Source organism: Benincasa hispida, chromosome 6 (assembly GCF_009727055.1).
Source record: "Benincasa hispida cultivar B227 chromosome 6, ASM972705v1, whole genome shotgun sequence".
Taxonomy (NCBI): domain Eukaryota; kingdom Viridiplantae; phylum Streptophyta; class Magnoliopsida; order Cucurbitales; family Cucurbitaceae; genus Benincasa; species Benincasa hispida.
In genome coordinates, this window is record NC_052354.1 from 26,554,679 (window position 1) to 26,575,166 (window position 20,488).

General features: G+C 30.1%; 1 protein-coding gene across 4 annotated transcripts; it reads left to right on the forward strand.

Annotated features, from left to right (window-relative positions):
- The first annotated feature begins 1,175 nt into the window (after positions 1–1,175).
- Positions 1,176–7,295, forward strand: LOC120079504. Of its 4 annotated transcripts, none has more exons than XM_039033711.1 (2): positions 1,176–1,810; positions 3,611–7,295. In XM_039033711.1, exon 2 carries the CDS (start codon positions 6,586–6,588, stop codon positions 6,859–6,861), a length of 276 nt encoding a protein of 91 aa, XP_038889639.1. In that variant the 5' UTR covers positions 1,176–1,810; positions 3,611–6,585; the 3' UTR covers positions 6,862–7,295. The 4 variants fall into 4 exon arrangements, with proteins under 4 accessions (XP_038889639.1, XP_038889640.1, XP_038889641.1 ...); XM_039033712.1 differs by having other exon boundaries at positions 3,623–7,295; XM_039033713.1 differs by having other exon boundaries at positions 3,706–7,295.
- Positions 7,296–20,488: the final 13,193 nt, after the last annotated feature.

A 20,488-nucleotide genomic window follows, 5' to 3' on the forward strand; every position in this document is an offset into this window, starting at 1 on the left:
TATAAAAATACATTTTGATTATTACATTTATATTTTCACATTACATATAACATAAATCAAAGCTCTTGATTCATTAACTTTTGCTTTTCTCTTTGTTGTTTTATGCCTTCACAAGACTATGAGGTCATATATATGCTTTTAGATATATACCACCTTGAAAAAATAAATTAAATTGTTAGGTAACATCTCTATTCCATGCATGCACTAAATATTTTAGTTCAAAATTACAACAAAAATTTAATCAAAAATTTTAAATATTTATAGAATATTTTATTGAACTGATTTATTTTAATTTAAATTAATACTCATAAAACTTTAGAATAGGTTTCGATTATACCATAAACTTTGGAAAGTTTTATTTTTATCCTTAAACTTTAAAATTTGTTTCAGAAAGTAATCTTCAAATTTGAAATTGTTCCAAAATATATATTTACTATTAAAATGAAATAACTAAAATGGTTTAAATACTATTTTGACCTTGTACTTTTAGTTTTAGTTTTTATATTTTCAACCTTTTATTTATTTTGGTCCATATACTTTAAAAATATTCATTTTCGTTCTTATACTTTTAATTTTGGTTTATTTTTATTCTTATATTTTTAATTTTGGTTCATTTTGATCTTGTACTTTTAAAAAGTGACCACTTTCCAAGTTCTTTGGTCCTTATACTTTCATTTTCATGGCATAAAAATGGTTACTTTTTTAAAGTTCAAAGACCAAAATGAACAAAAAAAAATATATATATGAAAGTACAACGACCAAAATGAATATTTTGAAAGTAGAAGAACCAAAATCAACCAAAGTTGAAAGTATATGGACGAAAATGAACATTTAGAAAGTAAAGGGACCAAAATGAACTAAAACAAAAAAACACAAGAACCAAATAGTATTTAAACCAATGAACATTGATGTGATAAATGTAGCTAATTATGTAAAAATTAAAAAATGTACATGGTGTTATTTATAACTATCAATATTTTTTGTAGTACAACAATTGTGAAGATAGGAGATCGAACCTCTCATCTTTAAGATGGAAGATTAGGTCAATTATTACTAAACTCACTTGGCACAATTATCAATGTTTTTACCTTATTCTTTTCCTTCAATTTACATGAATGATATAAATGATGTTAGATATGTCTTCCAAAATGAACTTTCTAATGATATTTTTTAACAAAATTTTAGGACTCGTAGGTAATGAAACGTTAAGAGAATAATGGAAGCATCTTCCAAATTTAAGAGTATTTTGCGTATAATATTATCTTTATCTGAGTAGAGAACATTCGAAATTAAAATTAAATTAAACTCAATTGAGAGTTTATTGAGAGTTGAGAGAAAAATAGAATTGAGAGTATACTTCTGTGGGTCGGAAGGCAGTAATGTTCTTAAGGTAGTTTGAAGTTAAAATTAGGTAATGAAGCAAAAGAGAGAGATTGATGAGAAGGGAGAAATGGGGTTCATGAATCTGAATCAAATGAACAATTTAAAGCATTGGTTAAGGGAAGTTGCTACTTCACTTTCAAGCGCCTTCATTTCTCTGTTCATTGAAGAAGGGCACTGGTTCAAGATTTGAGGTTTTGAGCAGCGAAGAAACATGTCTTTTTGGGGTAAAGTGAAAGCTTAGAGGCCCAAACATGGACCGACCACTGTTTTAAATGAGAATCCACGATTTGGGTCAGTGAACAATGATCAGGATTAATCATTTGCGGGGGTCAAACAAAACGTGTCCTCAAGGTGTTCGACGAAATGCCTCTGAGACAATCCAAGGGACAACAATATCTTGTGCTTGTTGGGGAAGTTGTCTGGTGAGGTTAGTAGTACCAAACAACTCCTTTTTAAACCCTGTCTCGTTTTTTTTTTGGTTATTCAACCATTGGTTATAGCTAAAATGTTTGGATAATTTTTTGTTTGTGGTCTAAATGCAATTAACCCAAAATAAACCCAGAAAACTAGCAAATTGCACATGTTTTGAGATTGAAAAACCCCATGGAAATGGGAACTGTTGAGAATCTGATTACTCTGTTTTAGTACATTGGTTTGCTCTGTTTTAAAGCCATCTTTGCATTCTTCCTGTTTCTTTAGCTTTATTTTCTGAGCACTGGTGGGATAATGAGGATGAAAGTTTGTGGCCTTTTAGGATGATTTATTTTCTATTTGAGAATCTTGTGTGCTTAGACTTTGACTCATTTTTTTTGCCTGCTTATGTCAGTGGGATTACTGAAATTAGTTGGGTTGGTAATCTTTTAGATCAGTTTAAGGTTTAGATTAAATTTACATCTACACATGGGATCATGTGCTTTTGCTTTTGGGCAGCCAGAGAGAGAAAGGTTTGACTTGACCCAATGGGGAATAAAATCCTTGTTTGTATAATCTGAAGTTAAATTAACATCCTAACATTTTTTTTCCCATTAAAATTAGTGTTGTCCATGCATGCATATGCAAAATATACTAAATTTATTCTTATTGACATTCATATAATGTACAGAGAAAAGTGTTAGGTATCGTTTATAATGTATAATGAACTAGAAATAGGCACAGAAAACGAGGATATTTTTTCCAATTTAAAAATAAATAAATATTATATTTTTTAAGAAGTTGGTTGGATTGAAGTAAAGTAATCTAAAATTTATTTGAAGTTCCATACTAATTTAGATGAGAATCCTCCTTCTAAAACAAACAAAGTAATTTGAAATAGCATATTCTTAAATCATCTCATCAAATATTCTCCTTAACAGACGATCTTAGAAGAGGCTATATTTAAGAAAGAAAAGTTAGTTAAATAGGATAGACAAAAGCCTCTAGAAGATAGGAATTCTAACAATGTATCATGAAAATAATTCTTTCTCAAAGAAAAAAAAAATTCTCAAACACTTCAAATTTCCTTCATTCTTCATAAAATCCCCAGAGAAAACCCATAAAGATTTTATTGTATAGTAAATCTTCCCTCTCCTTCGTCCTTAAAGAGAGAAACTGATTTCTTTTAAGGCCAATGCTAGCTATGATCAATTTGAAGGGTCTATATCTTTTAATTAATTAATAAACCCAAACTTTAATTCGCTGTTCAATGGTAAAGCAGCCATGCTTTGAAAGAAACTTTTCAACCACAGTAATAATATGTTTAAGGGAAAAAAATGTAAACGAAAGGGAGCTTAAAGCTTTTTTATGAGCTGGTAAGCACATCCAAGAAGAGAGACAAACGTTCTATCGACTTAAAAACACATGACCTCTGTTTTGTTGTGTCCATAAATTATGCCTCCGAGTTCACCATTCACATGATTTTGTTATCTTTAACATTTCATTAGCTAAGAAATCGAAATTCTTTGCATTTTGATGTATAGAAATCATGTCTAGAAATCAAACCATGCTAAGAGAGCGTCTTGAATTCTCTATGGAAGACATGAATATGACAAGATTTGTAATATGAATCCTCTGATATTTAAATATCTGCCTTATCATAATCTTTCACATCTGAAATCCCAAATGGAATCAAAACATATATATATATATTTTTTGCAAAGATTACAAAATTAAACAAAGCCAATTAGCTCTAACCTTTAATAACCCCCTAATGATTGCTCTTTCAATTCTTTAATTATTTAGTTGCTTTTAGCTCTTCATGCAGAGAATGAGCCAAAAGCAGACGGGTTTTTTTTCCCTCTCTTTTCCTTTCTTTCTGCTAGCAATTCCAAGCGTTTCTCTTTGCAGCTGGAAATGTTTCAAATGGTTAGTCAAAGATTCCTTGTCCATCCAATGAGCAAAAAAAACGGGAACAGAAAGCAAAGAGAGAGCTACTGATCATTTTCATGCTTACTTGCTTTTCTTTTATTTTAATCAAATAATCATTTTCATCTTTGTTTCTCTGTCATTATGTAAGAAATTAATGTCAGCCGTTGTCATGACATATATAATCGTGTCTTAATATATAATTTCTTCAAAGTGTAATAGTCTTTTTGTTGTTGTCCTCTTTTGTTTTTTTTCAAAGAGGGCAATTTCATGTAGATAAAATAGATTTAGACTATTTATACACTCTATTTTAAACTGTTTCTCTCAACTTTCATTTTTCATTTTTCTTCTTAGCCATTTTTCAATATACTGTCAACACGTGAGCTAGGCCTCATAGTAAAAAGAAATAGGCACTCGCACTCCTCCATCATGGCCGCATGGACATGAAAGAGACTCGGCCACACAATTCAATACATCCCGATAAGCTTGACCATTTTTTTTTTCCCAAGTATTCCCTTGATCAAGTTCCACATTCTCTGAGATATATCTAGTTCCCGCGTCTGAGACGTTTTGATTTGTTTAGTTTAAGATTGAGAAGTTTTCGAAAATTTTGAAATCTATGCTTGGATTTATTAAGAGTTTTATGAGTATTGAGTTCATCAAACTTATCTAATATTTAGTTGTAAATTTATGGTTTGTGTGAATTATTGTTTGGTATGGTTATTTGAGACGTGGATTGCAAAACTTTGGTGCTTTTATTGTTTATAACATTAGCGAGCACTATGTCAAAGTAAGATAACTCAACAGTAATTAGTATGTATTCCTTCCCTTGAGGTTTGAGGATCAAATCCCCATACCTCACCTGTTGTACTTGAAGATTAGTGAGCTCATAGTTTGACAAACAAACACAATCAAATATAAGTGAGACTTGGTTGTACCCAAAGATTAGTGAGCTCATAGTTTGACAAACAAACACAATCAAATATAAGTGGGACTTCTTGTTCAAAGTAATAAAAAAATCCAACTTATGAGCCTAATACCTCTTTACAGAAACACATCTTCACACTTTTAGGTAGTTCAAAAATTGGGAATCAATTCCACAAAGTGACGAATTACACAACGCTTCTTATTCATCTTATTCAAAACCTTTCATCGGACCATATGCTTTAAAGTCGCCATGTAATATGGCAACTAGGACAAATCCCACATAGGAATATCAAATTATCTCATAACTCTCCCATCGTACCAATGAACTTGGATTATTTTCTCGACAACTGCAGTTAGAACTGGTTTATTTATATAATTAGATGATTTGTTTGTAGTGATCAATAGGAACCATTGATGGATACAAAAGAGATGTAAGATATGTGGGAAGGTTTCAAAGTGGATAGGGAAGAAGAATGAGAATGAAGGTAGCACAGAGAGATTGCGAATGGGAAGAAGTTGCGTAGGGTGGACCAAAGAGACTTGACATATCACATCAGGGGGTTGTTGTGTTTGTTGAATATGTTCATAGGCAGAGGCATGATAAAGAAAAAAGGAAAGAAGTGAAAATTCATGATGGTGAATCCTCAGGCTCATACTACCCCCCTCTACACCCCCCCCCCGTGTTTCTCCACTTGTACAGAAAAAAGCTCAAAATGCCAAATCTTTTTTGATTCATCATTCAAACCTCTGATATGTCACTCTTCATCAATTCAACCCCCCCACTTTACTTTTCTAATTCTGATTGAACTAGCCCCCACCATGCCTACCTGACCCCACCAATCCCTCCCTCTCTCTTTCTCTCTTACTTACTGTCAAACCCCCTCTTTTCATTTCAACTTCTCACCTAAAAATTTTCACTTGGGATTGCCAAAAGATTGTGGACATCTTTCAAATCTCTGTCTGTGGAAAACTATTATGAGACTTCTTTAGCTAATTTAAGTCTTTGGATTTGAGGGGTGTTCCATAAGTATACAACAGATTGGTTTAGTTTGTTGTGTGAAACAAGTGGGTGTTAAAGTTAAAGACATAATTCCATCAGTTGATTCAAAATTGTTAAATTTCCATTTTTAATACATATTGTCAAAAACTAGTGTGTGAGATATAACTTGCCTTCCTAATGATCGAAAAATCTTAGAAAATATATTAGGCTTTAAATGTCATTTTCTAAATTTTAGTTTTGAACAAACACTTCAAGATGGTTGGCCCTGTAAGATTCTAGTTTTCTCATCTTTACTTCAACCTTGTAAGGTCATTATCTTGGATAAGTGGATCAAATCCACACAAATGTAAAAATCTTCAAACACTGGCATTGGAGTAAAGAAGCAAAATAATTTTTAAAATTTAAATAATAATAATTTTTTTTTTAAAAAAAAAAAAAAAAAAAAAAAACCAATTTTTACAATCCCTAGATTTTTCTATTATTTTTTTACAGTTACTGTCACTAATCCCTTTTCTCTGTCTACAATTTCAGTGGGTTAATTAGCAGAGCTCCATGACGTGTGCTTTGGAAACCCTCCTCCATTAAAATAATCCCTACTCGAATGAGATTCTTTATTTTCAAAAATATCATTTATATATAAACACACATAATTCATTAAAAAAAATTAAAATTAAAAAGATATTATAATGGCGTATCTCTGGATAGGGAAAGGAAAGAAAAACCAGGTGTGTGATACCCACTGCCACGCCCCTTTCTTTTAACCTGTTTAAGGGCCCCTTCCCCTTATAAATACCGCCGGAGCTTCTCTCCCTAAACTAAATAAATCCATTATCTCTCTTAAAACCGCTCTTCACTCTTCACTCACTCTCTACAACCTTCCATTTTTGCCAAAGCTCAAACCTTTCCTTAACCCCACTTCACACTTCACTCAAAAAATGTCTTCTTTTTCTTCCTCTGCCGCCGCCACCGCAGCAGCAGCTGTTCCGCCGCCGTTTTACATGGAGGAGAAGTGGAAGCTGCCGAAGAAAGGAGCTCCGGCTAGAAGCAGATCATCTTCTTCCTCATGTCCTCTGATGAGAAATTCATCTGAGAGAAGATGTTCTTTTACAAGAAAATGTGCAAAATTGGTTAAGGAACAAAGGGCTCGATTTTACATCATGAGGCGCTGTGTTACCATGCTCATTTGTTGGCATAACTACAACGATTCCTAAAATCCCACTCCTTTCTTATTCTTCCCTTTTAAGAGAAAGATCAGAATCAAAACCAAAACCAAAACCAGAATCAGATCAAATCATTTGGGTCTTCTTCTTCTTCTTTTTTCTTTTTGGAGAAAAATGCAATATTCTATCTCCTCTGTGCTTTGAGACCTGAAAATGGAGCTGTTATGGCCAAAACCCAGATGAGATTTTGCAGAAATATTGCAAATCCGGATCTTTGAGAGAGACTAGAGAGGAACATTTATATACTTGTAAATAGTTATATGATGTAATATTGGAATCTCTAATGGTTTTTGTTTTTTGGAAATTAAATTTTGTTTTTTTTTTTAATCTGATGGGTGAGATTTGTAGGGTTCTTTATTGACAAGCATTGATCTCTGTAACTTCTTCCATTGTTTCTCTCTAATCAAATGAAATCTTCTTCTTCATCCTTATATCTCTCTGGATTTTTTGGGGGGATTTATATTGTTAAGCTCTGTTTTGGTTCTGGGTCATTCTCAGTGTTCCTCTCTCTATGGTTTTAGAGAGAGAGAGAGAGAGATTCTGTTGGTTGAGTCACACCAAAACAAAGGCAGCTAAGCTAGGTGAAGGTGGAGATGGATCTGTTTCTGGGTTCACTGATAAAGCAAAAACAACATTAAAAAACTCTCAAATTTAGAGAAATGGAAGTATTGGATATTAGTTAAAGATTGAATGAAGTTGAAAGGAAAGCAAGGAAAAACAGGTTCTGCAGTGATTAAAGTTGTGTAAGAAATTCATTAGCCCCAATTTAGAGAAGAAAAGTTGTTCAGGATATTAGTTAAATTTAATGAAGCTCAAAGCACAGCAAGGAAACACAGGCTTTGCAGTGATTAAAGTTGTGCAAGAAATTGGAACAAGTAACCTCAAAATCATTTGGATTAGATCAAAGGAAAATTTTTGCAGTAAAAAAAAGGGGGGGAAAGGGGCTTTAATTAAGATTGACCAAATAGCTGGAGAAATAAATAATAAAGCCTGGAGGATATGAATACCCATTGTACCTTTCCTAATCCACAGTTACATTTGTTGCCTATAGAGCTCTAAACCCTTTACTCTTTTCCATCTTTAGAGCCATTTTGACCTCTTATTTTTGCAGTTATATACGGGAGAAGGAGTTAATTATTATAATTTTGATTATTATAGTTAGGTTATAATAATTTGTATTTTAGGTTATAACAATTTGTGTTTTGGAGGTAGATTATTTTAGTTTGGATTATAATAGTAATATTTGAGATGTAAACTATTTTAGTTTGAGAATGAAATAGTAAATTATAAGAAAGAATAAAAAAATGATGAAGATAAAATAGTAAAAACTGTAGTAAATGAAGATTTTGAAATAGTGTTGATAGTAGCTAATTAGAAAATACAAAATAATATTTACTTTAACAAAATGTAGTTATTATAGTGTTAGGATAATCTTTACCCTAAGACCCAAACACACCCATAATGGTAAAAAAAGAACTATCAAAGTTAAACACTTCCCTTTATAAATTTGGTCTAGTGAATTGCATTAGAGTTCCATACAAAATAACATTCCATACAAGATAATATCTAAATTCATCTCAATACGTTAGATTTATCACATTGTAGTCATGTAATCATCTATGTCAAAAAATGTAGTTAATGACATCGATACAAAATAAAGTTTAAAGACCTAAAGACCAATTAAATTATTATAGAGTCCTCCCATTCATTTAGGTTCAAAAGTCGTCACAAGATTGAAGAAGTTAAACCACACTATAGAAATTTGAACAAAAGAATTTTTGCCTAAAATCTTAAGCAAAACAGTTCATTGTTATTACTTTTTTAAAAAGAATGAAAAATAATTTTTTATCCTTAAAAACTTGTTAAGTTATATTAATTTTTATTTTAAAACTTCTAATTTCATCGAATTATACCTAACCTGAAACAGTCATACAATTTTCTCCCTTGGATAAATTCCCTTCCAAAAGATTGTTAAAAAAAATTAATATGCATTTAATGATTTATAAAAACATATAATCTTGAGCATAACTTACATGGTCTAGACATATATACTCAAGGTTCGAGATTCTTAATCTCACGTGTTATTGAACTAAAAAAGACATTAAAGCTACTAATGATTGAAATTAGCAAGTTTATTTAGATTTTTGCATTTTTGAGAGGTTAAAATTAGTGGATGAATTAACGCAAACGAAAGAGAGAATAGAACGTGTAACACTTATCAATGTCTTGAAATTATAAGTTTAGGGTAAAAATTGATATAACTTAGACAATTTCAAATGTTTTTTTTTTTCTTTTTTGTGTAAGTAATGACAATTTTTTGTGGGTAAGTTAGTGAAGGGGCAGAGTGTAGGGACATAAGGCAGTGGTAAAGAATGAATTATCATCTGAGAGTTTCTAGAAAAGTACAAATAGGTAAAAAGTTGAGATAGGTCCTTATTTTGGTCTTGGTGCCATGAATCCATCACCTAAATCTTCTTATGCCTCTTAATTTCCAACCCTAAATGGTTACCCTAATTTTACAACTTCAAATCTATTCGTCTACTAGTGATATACGTTCTTAAATCATATTATATGATTTTAAATTATGATCAGCTAAATTCTACATTAGATATACTTACGTATCAATCAATGATCGACTTCACTTGTATATTCGATTTCATTCATGTTAATTATTGATTTTGTTATAGATGATAGGTTAAATTACAAACATTTTATCATTTGTTTCAAATCTATTCCTATTCTTTCAAAAGTTACAATATTACCTCTAACCTCTCACATTTTTTAGAAATTGTCAGAAATAGTACGTTTAAGTTTTTGCCTTACAGAACTAGCACGTTTTTTAAAAACTCGTAAGAATAGTTTTTCTCAATCCATCTCGGACAAGATCGGCCATTGAGATTTAGTAAAAAATCAACTTTTTCTAGCTTATTGATTGTTTTGTGTATTCTCAATATATCTCGCCTGATACACACCAAAATTTGCTAAATTTTTAGGTAGTCTTCCTAAATCTTATGTCAAATCCTATATATTTTCAAATTGTCTCGCTCGAGATAAACTGAGAAAAATTATTTAAACGAATTTTAAAAAAACGTGCTAGTTTTGTAAGTTGAAAACTTCAATGTGCTACTTTTGACCATTTTTTCTTTTTCATTTTTTTTTTGTTACCATCCAAGGCTTCTATACATTTCGAAATCAAAAAATTTCTATCGAAGAAGGTGCAATACAAGAACAATTAGCTGATAATGATAGGAAAAGAACTCAACTTGACATATAATTTTGAAACATTTATGAAAGATGAGAAAAATATAAAAAATGCTTACTCAATTATTACAAATGAGGAAAATTTTTGCCAGATATGTTGACTTAGAAGTCCATGAAAATATGGATACATAATTGAAAAGAAAAAAATGGAGAGAAACTAGGTGGATATACAAATTAACATAAATGCATTATTTATTTATTTTATATGAGAAATTATTTTAAATGATAAAATTACTAAAAATATTTATAATTACTAGCAAAATATCACATTTTACCTTCAATAGACTACGATAAATTGTGATATTTTGATTCATTTTTTTATATTTAAAAAGAGTCTATATTATATTATTATTAAAAAAAAGTGTATGGAGTGAATTTAGACTAGTCAATCTCATTCCCAATGCCATTTAAAAGTGCTACAAAAAAAAAAAGTATTATTCCATAAATTATTTGATTTTCCCCTTTCCTTTTAACACTTTAATATCTCCAAAGTCAAGTGAGAAAATCTTCTTTTAATAGACATGATCATCTTCTTTATCCCTCAATCTAACACAAAATTTGACCCAAAAAAAAGACAAACTTTCAAGTCTTCTAAATAATTGCAATTTTCCCTTGGCGTGCCTAAGTAGGACCAAACTTAAAAACAAATAGTGAATTTTTCTTTTTCTTTTTTTTTTTTCTTTTTTTAAATTTAAAAAAAAAAAAAAAAAAAAAAAAAAAAAAAAAAACTCTTGATGTTTGATTATAGAGTGTGCTTGACTCAATGATTGAAGAAGAAAAAGTTTGGAATCACATTATAACCTACAAATCCCTAATGCACTCTTGTGTTTATTCAAAAGCCCACCACTCCCCCCCCAAAAAAAACCCCTTTTGTTTTGCCATTTTTCAAATTTTATGTGCACTAAACACTAAGCTCACACCCCTTTCTTTTCACATTATATGAAATGAATCCCCAAAAGGGGCATTTTTTAATCCATTTGTTCCTTTTTTCTCCCCTCAAAGGAGAGCAAGAAACTGTGAGCTTTGTTGTTACCAAATTGGGAGATTTTAGGAGTTGAAATAATAATCATTCTTTTTTTTATTCATGGATATGATTACAAATCACTTGGTGTGTTTATTCGGGAAATCTCGACTCCATGTTTTGCTTCAAAAATGTGGTTTAAATACCTTTACAATTTCAAAAATTATATCGAACTCTTTTGTTGAGTATTATCATCATTTGTAATAGAAATGACATTGGTAGATTTTTCTAAATTTTTTATGTATATTACTTTTATTAAAATTGATAGTCATAGTTAATAGGAAGCATATAACGTTTGTAGATTTTGCAAATTGTATATATTTTTTAAAAATTGAGATAAATATATGACAAAGTAAAGAAAGAAAATAACGAGAATGGATAAATTTTTTTTGCCGTTAACGTGAAAAAAAATTGAAGATAAGAAAGAAGAAATCAACCATATGAAAAGTAATTACGGTCTCAAATGACCATTAATAGAAGATTTATCAACACGAAAAATAGAAAACCTAGACCTAAGAGTTTAATCAAGTATTCTAATACTTGAATTGGAAGAAAATAAGGTTAATCATACAAATTCTTACATAAATATTGTTTTAGCAATTAAAGTGAAAAATGTAGTTCAATGTGAAGTTCTTATTTGGTATCTTATTAAAAATAAAACTATACATACATACATACATACATACATACATACATACATACATATATATATATATATATATACTTACTAAAAGAACTTTGTTGTAAGAAGATAAAGGGTTAAGTTCAAGAATAATGTACTTTTTTGAGAAAAAAAATAGGGTACATAAGAAAGAAATTTCAGAAGTAGGGTTAAAAGGGAAAAATATTTGACAAAAATAGAGTACCAAAATTGTATATTGGTACACGATTTTTATTAATCCAAGTCATCAGCCTCGTGATCGATAAATGTCTGCATGCATGTCAGCGTATGCGTGGAAGGAAGACCAAACTCGTGGACCTCGTCCACGATTTAAGTTTTTCTTTTCGTTTTAAATTATTTTAATTTTTAATTAACAATTTTCTTCCTTACTATAATCATTTGTTAGATTTAGTGTCTCAAGATAAAATGTAATTTCATTAGTTCTTTTATTTCAAAATAGAAGTTCACATGAAGCTAAAAGTTTGAATTACAAGTCACTCCATTTTTCACATGGTGGTCATCTTCGTGTTCTTCTGGATAAGCTTTGTTGTGTTGTTGTTGTCGTTTACAACGAATACTTCTTCGATCGATATCAACAACATTGTGTCGTCTTGTCTGCTGAATAATATTTTCTACATTTACCAGATTTTGGTCACACATTAAACTCAACTCTGGTAAATTGTGTTGTATTGAATACCGGTGTATATCTTGAACAAAATTATTTTGTACGATAAAAAAATTAATACTAAATAATGTTCATATCATACATTTAAAAAATGTAAAATAACAAAACTCTTACCAGACAGTAATAGTAAGTGTCGTCAGGTGTGATAAATCGTCTTGGGATTAAATCGTACTAGGAAAAGTAATCATCTGATACTGGCCCATTTGTTATTTCTCTTTGTACATAATGATCACGACGTGCACGCCACGATATATATTCTCCATGAATTCAATGTCAATCTTGGTCGTGTTTACCTCTCAAATCAATGTGGTCTAATGTCGTGTATGTTTGGAAAAATGGTACCATTTATCACAAACCGAACTGTCTCAATATATGATCTGGTTGATATCACTCTACGATATGGAAGCATATATGAAGGCTAACGGTCAACCAAGTTTGTTGGGTTTTATGTCCTAAAACTCGTGGTTTGTAAACATTAGAACTTATTCTGAGAATTAGATAAAGTTGTTGTTGAATATATTGTTTTTTAGAAATCCAATAAACCTAAGTCCTTTGGCTATTATTCTAGTAATACTATTGGATGTGGCCTACTCTGTAGTTGTTACAAAGTGTTGTAAAGTGCTACATACGAATTGATCCTAATTCGTGCATGTTGAGACATGAGGAGTGGGGGTGTCCTGTACAAATGAGTTTTGTGCAAGATTGGACCACGAAACTTGTCACTTTTCCTTTATAACGTTGTTTACTGTTTAAGACTGAAAATTTCAAAGCAATGACCTAGGTAACTTAACCTTAATCCTGAGCTAATTATGAACTCCTGTTTGTTCGAGATTATCATTTGATCTGCAAATGGTGAGAGTAGAACAATTACCTCTGCTCAATAAGCTTACCATTTTGGGGATAAGACTGGATGAATAGCTGGGAACATAGGGTGCAAGAGGGAATTCACTCCTAATCGACTAGGGTTAGTAGAGAGGTTGTTCCCTTTAAGTGATGATTCTGAGTCTTGAACAAGAGGTCTTACCCTCTCATTGGCCTGAAAGGGATTCGATTTGTTGATTGGATCACAAATCAATTATTCATTAGGGGATCAGTGGAACTTAAGGAACAAGAGGTAATTTCGGGGGTAAAACAGAGATTCGACCCAGCCATTATTACGAGCAACCTGTGAAGGGTTAACTTATTAATTATGGTTATATCAAATTGACATAATATATCTACAGTGAGGGGAGTTCAGCTATGGGCTTTAGTGGAATCACCCATTAGTTAACGAATGGGGGTTAGATCGGTCTAATGAGTTTAGCCGATTAATCTCATATCCTTGAAGCCCATGATCTGTAGGCCCACGAGGTCCCCCTACTAACTCGTAAATGAGTATGCTTTAGGGTAGCTTGAGGAATTAATTTGAAACGTTCAAATTAAACGGAACAAGAGAATAAATATTTAAATATGATTTAAATATATAAAGATTATTAATGTGAAAAAAATGAATTTAATATTTGATATTAAACTAATTATTTTTTAAAATTAATTTATGAAATTAATTTAAGAAAATCCATTTTTAAATTAAAATGATTTAAAAGTCATTTTTTTTGTTTTAAAAAGGAAAATGGAAAAAACGTTTTGCATGGCACAAAGTGGAAAAAGTTTTTTTTTCCATTATCATCATCTTCATGCTCACACACAAACCATGATCTTCTCTACCTTGATTCTCCAAGCATGAGTTGCAAGTCATGTGCTCCATCTCTTTGCATGTTCATCTTGATATATAAAGAAGATTGGAGTTGTTGGAGAAGGAGATGAATAGAGATTAATACAGAATTTGGAGAGAAAAATCATGGTGAAGAAGAAGTTGTCTTCTTCAACTTGCTACTGTGAGCTTCCCTTGTTTCTCCACATCTACAAGTTTCTCTTGAGTCCTACTACTCTACCTAAAGCTCCAAGAGCATAGTAGGGAAGGCTTTGAGGTGGTTCACGTTGACATTAAGTGAAGACAGCAGCTGAACGAAAATTTTCTTGAAGAGTTCATCAAAGGAATGTTTTGAAAACCCATTTTTATGAACAACATGCTTGAGTTTTTGTCGAAATTAATGAATTAGAATGCTTATGGATCCTTGATTCTTCCGCTACGTGTTGTTGAACTCTAACAGTAATTTCAAACATCTCATGAATTTTACCCCGACAAGCACGTAACCTCCAATTACAACCATCCGTCCACTGTTTCATCTCATATACCAAATATCTTGGTTCGATTCTACTACAAAAGTCTGATAGTGTTCTGTAATGCAGTACTCTTTTTTATAGCTAGTTATAGATATTCTTTAGTGTCAAATAACATTCGTTTTTATATTAAACTAGAATTATTTATACGTCTACTCCTTTCCTCCAATGTCAACCCTTATTTACAGATTGAATTAATGATGTCCCAATTTATTTGGGTCAATATTTTTGGCGATACCAACTCATTTTAATATTTTGCACTTCCTTCGTTTCCCAATAATTCATCAAGATCAATATCACTGTCTCCAATATTTCCAGGTTCAAGTTCAAGAATGACTAAATTTTCAGGATGCAACGACATATTTAATCAAATGTTTACAACTGTTATAGTAGACAAAATATTAGTCTAACTTAATAGTTTAATACTAACAACCAAAGCTGACATCAATCCGAACTCAAACAAATAAACTCCAACAAATTTATGATTAGTCCAAAAAAAAATTTCTTAAAAAATAATAAACCTACAGCCCAGGTCCAAACTCAAATTCAAGAACATTCCAAATCTTTTCTTTTTGAAAAACAAACAAACTATAATCCAATCCCGATCCAATATTAGTCCAAATTACAACAATAAACCCAGAAAACAATCCAAATTTTCAAGTCCAAACTCAATTAATCCAATAAGAAATTTTCAAATCCAATCTAATGGTCAAAAAATACTAAATCATAGACAAAACAAACTTTACACACTAGATTTTCCAAATTTTCAACAAAACTAGTTCAGAACTCTATATTTTCATCCATACATTTAAGACAACATACTAGATCTATGGACATTCAATGTACAATTTCATATACTGAAGAAAAAAAATACTTAGGGTCAATGACGACGACACGACTGTAACGATTGGAGAGACGACAGATGACGAAGAGCATGGCGGACGGTGGATGTATGGTTGGCAGCAGATTGGGAGAGAGAGGAAGAAAGAAAAAAAATTGGAGATTGAGGAAGAAAGTGATCAGCGGGGAGGGTTTTGGGACCATAAACTCGTGTACCCAATACACGAGTATGGAATTCATGGATTGGGTCTATGACTTCTGGGTCAACGTAGCATATCATACATATGGCAATCATCGGGTGTTAGGTTAGCGTCAGGTTAGCAGCTGGTCACGTGATGTGGAGGGAAGTCGCTGATCGAGTACATGTGTTATGTGCTTACTCAGTACTCGTGGACCCGATCCACGATTTCACTACCCTATTTTTATCATTTCTTTCAACTCAACCCTATTTTTGACAATAAATATTAAAATAATATTATTTTTTTAAAGAATCGAAGATAAATTATAATTAGTCTAATAATGAATATGCAAAATTATGTTTTTGAGCCCTCAATTTTCCTAAATAAGAATTTTTTTTAGTTTAACAATGTGGGATTGAGTAAATTTCAACCTCAAACCAACTATAAATTTCAAGTTCTATATTTGAAACTATGAGGTCAAAATAAAATAAATATACATAAAGTTAGTACGTAGGATATACTTTTTTCCGTTTTTGGGATTAGTATAACAATATTATGACAATTTAGTTCTCTAAAAGAATATCGATTCACTTAAACATTCTTATCATCTAAAAACAACACTCTTCAACTAGTTATAACATTAATAATGTGAGAGTATTTGGTCCTAGTTTGGAATTAGAGGGGTTTGGCATTTGAAGCCAAACACATGTTTGGGCACTTAGAATAAAATTCTTCGGAATAAGAAACCAAACTCATGGACTTGGAGTATATTTTTAATGAATGTCATAGGTCTTAGAAAAAATTTTCTTCATCTTATACCTCTTATCAATGGTCATCGATGACCGTCGGTAACAAACGTTGGTCGACTTCATAATTGAACTTAAAAACTAGAAATTGACTTTTTCATCTAGAGCTCTAAATATTAAAGTATTGCATCAATCGTGATGTTCATAGGTCATCAAATTCTCTTCACCAACCATTGTACACCTACCATCATTGGTGATGGTCATCCAATTACTGTCACCGATAATTTTTTCTTTCCTCCTTTCTCCACATGTCCATTCAATTTCTAATTTTCTTTTCATTGTTCATTTTTCCACCAAAAAAAAAAAAGATAGTTTAGGAATCTAAAACAAAACTATCAATGATACTAAATTTCAAAATTTATTACTTTTTATCAAGAGATAAATTTGTTATTTAAATGAGATAATTAGAAATTTAAAGGCAAATTGAACTTGTTATAAAACTTAATTTCAAAATTTCATTACTTTTTTTTTACTAAAAACTATTTTTTATATAAAAATAACTAAATCATTGTCATTCATATATTATTGTCATAGAAACTATAAACCCAAATGAACTAATTTAGAATTACAAAAGACAAACTAATATAAATTCTATTTTAAAGTGAATAAATTAAAATTTTCTTTTAAAATTATCACAAAAATTGATGGAAAATACATTAAAGGTTATACAGTTCACCAAACAACCACTAAAAAATAGGGAGAAAAAAAATTAGATTACCTCAAACCCATGCCTGCACCCTAACTCATACTTCAAAATCCCAGGCTTCCAAATCCTACACCCTAAACACAGGCATGTGTAATTCCCAAACTTCAAAAATCCCTCAAATAAGCTCTAGATATTTGATTCCGAACCTGCGCCCCAAACATCCATTATAAGTTTAACTCAACAATAATTGACATGCACACTCGCTTTCTTTCCTCTTCAATTATTATATAAAAAATTTTAAAAATAATAATAAAAATAAAGATAGCATTATAAAATTTCTCCTAAAGTATAAGTATTAAATATCCACCTCCACAATTTATATACATTAATTTACAATAAGACGTCCAAAACTAATAATTTAAAGTATAAATATTAACACGAATAAGTGTGACTTTTTTCTTTAAAAAAAGTTAATACAAGGTTAAAAAAATAAATATTGAGTAATTTTTCTTTCTGAAAATGAGAACAAGTTGAGTAAATTCATAATTATTGTTAATTGAGAATCTCATGTTAGATAAAAAGTGTAATAATTCCCTAGTCATTCATTAACACAATAATTATTTTTATGGATCCAGCTATATACAAAAAGCATTCCTTAAGGTCAAACAAATCCTCCCACTACATCCTTTTAAACCTTCCTTCTCACTTAAATTCTATGGCCCCACAACTTTTAAGAAATTTCCTTTTCTTTTCTTTTACAGGAATATCCAAGATTTCTATTGACATGGATTTTTTTTTTAATTCATTCTTCAATGACTTTTTTAGTTATTTAATTAAATTAATTTAACATCTCCGCTCTCCATTTCATTTTCTATCTCTGTGAAATTTTCCATTTAATTTCACTAGTAAGAGTCGTGTTCCCTTTTCAAGCTGAATTTCCTTTTTCCATTCCTTTTTTTAAGCTTAAGGAGCTATTGTTCAAACTTTTTAATTAAATAGTTAAATTTATCAATATTTTTTGGTATATGACTAATTACATCGGGTAATCTAAATTTAAAGTGAAATTGTCCTAATTTTTAGTAGAAAAAAATAATTATCTGTCAAATTATTCATATGCATAATCTAAATTTAAATATTCAATTCAAACATATTCCTTATCTAATATTCAATAGTAAAATTTGAATTTTTTATAATAATAATACATAATAATACGTGAAAATTATTTTTTTGATCTCAAGATTTGTTATCTAATAATTTTTATTCAGTTCCTAAGTTTCAAAATGTTACACATTTAATCCGTTTTGATTTTGTTTTCAATTTAGTTCATAAATTTCAAAAATTTTATATTTTACACTTGAGTTTTGAGTCTTGTTTCAACTTAATCCCTAAGTTTCAAGATTTTACATTTTTTATTTAAATTTTAATTAAATGCTCACTTTCAATCATTGATGTCAATGTCTATTAATAAATTCAAAATAATTATGAAATAAAAATTTTTAATTTAATTTTAAAAATGATAAGAAATAGTGAGAGTTAATTAACTATAATTATTTTAACTCTTTTAACATATATTAACATTAAAGATGAAGAATTTAGGTTAAAAATGTAAATCATGAAACCTAAGTTCTAAATTAGAACAAAATTCAACTATCAAGGGTAAAATTATAACATTTTGAAAACTAAAGACTAAATTAAGGATTATATGTGTAATATTTTAAAATTTATGGATTAAATAGAAATTACAACCAAAATGAACAGATTAAAATATATTTTTTTTTCCCTAACAATAGTTATTATACTAAATTAAAAAATAAATAAATAAATAAATAAAATGAGACCAAACGAATCTATCTTAGAACATCTCTACTATTCTCTACTCTCCATTAAATAAGACAAGTCATAATTCAAAAGATAAAAAAGTTTTAGCCATTCTCTATTTTTACAATTGTTTTTAGCTATTTTCTTTAAATAAAAAAATAAAATAAAATCTAAGATTTCTGTTGACATTGGCCCATTCTGGGCCCTATGAAATCTAATCCTAATAAAGGCCTATGGGCCTTTTCCACATAGTAGTGGCCCATTATGGGCCCATCTCGGAACTTGAACCAAGAAATTTCTTTTAACGGCGTTTTCCCTAATTGTGTACGGCCGTTAACATCCGGATCGGCGTGCTACACGCTTCGAAATCGAAGACTTCAAAACATTACGTGGCGGAATCTGGTTGGACTGTCAGCTTTCCGGTTTGTGAACGTTTGTTCGTAGTTGGACACCCGTCACGAGGTGTGGCTTCCAATGACACGTGGAGCCCACCGTCAGTTTACACGTTGCACACCTTGTTTTGCTGGTTGTCAGAGATTTGTTTCTTACTTCCAAATCAATTTTGAATTAAAATATCACCTTTATCCTTTTGTTATATTTACTTCTCCATTATCAAATATCCAATTTTAACTCTTTTTTTTTTTTCCTTTTTTTTAACTTTTGACATTAGGCTAACCAATATGAGTTGATTTGTTTCTGGTTATTATAAGATTGATGACGATTAAAGTATATTGTGTGGTGGTTGATTATAAAAATAATTATATTTTATCTACATTAAGTGTAATATTTACACGTAAAAAATGTAAAATATATTTTTATTTAATTGGATTCATCTATCAAATGAATATTAAGAATATTTGGAAAAATATGTATGTAATTGAAGAGTATGTAACATATACTAAAAAGACCATAAACTAGAGATTTTTTTTTTGGAACACTTTATAGCAAGAATCAATGAAAAAATGAGATTTGTTCTTTGATGATATTCCAAATTTGGAGGAATTGAAAGTGAAATTCTTGGAGAAATGTGGTGTCATTCATGATAGAGTAAAAATACAAAGCAACAACTTGAAGAAGAATATGAAGATGAAATTCATGAAGAAAAATTAGGAATCAACAGTTTTGACTTCTCTTTAATTTCTCATTTTATTTATCCATATTTCTACAAAAAAAATATAATGGGTTTCTTATTGTCCATTACCCAAAAAAATGAAAGAAAGAAAAAAAAAAAGCTTTAAAAATTAAAAGAAAAAAGTTGCAATTTATATTTTATTCAAACAAAGATGTTAGAATCATTAAATAAAAAGCTTCAAAACAAAAATAGTAATCACAAAAGCAAATCATTTATATCTCATTTGATAACCATTTGATTCTTTATTTTTGTTTTTTAAATTTAAGCCTATTTCATCGGGAAAATTTAAAAAATATGGTAGTTTTAAAAACTATTTATAAAAATATTGTACTTTTGAAACTATTTAGAA

Bases quoted from the DNA above. Each gene is read 5' to 3' on its own strand.
- LOC120079504 (XM_039033711.1), top strand. From the start codon at position 6,586: ATGTCTTCTTTTTCTTCCTCTGCCGCCGCCACCGCAGCAGCAGCTGTT.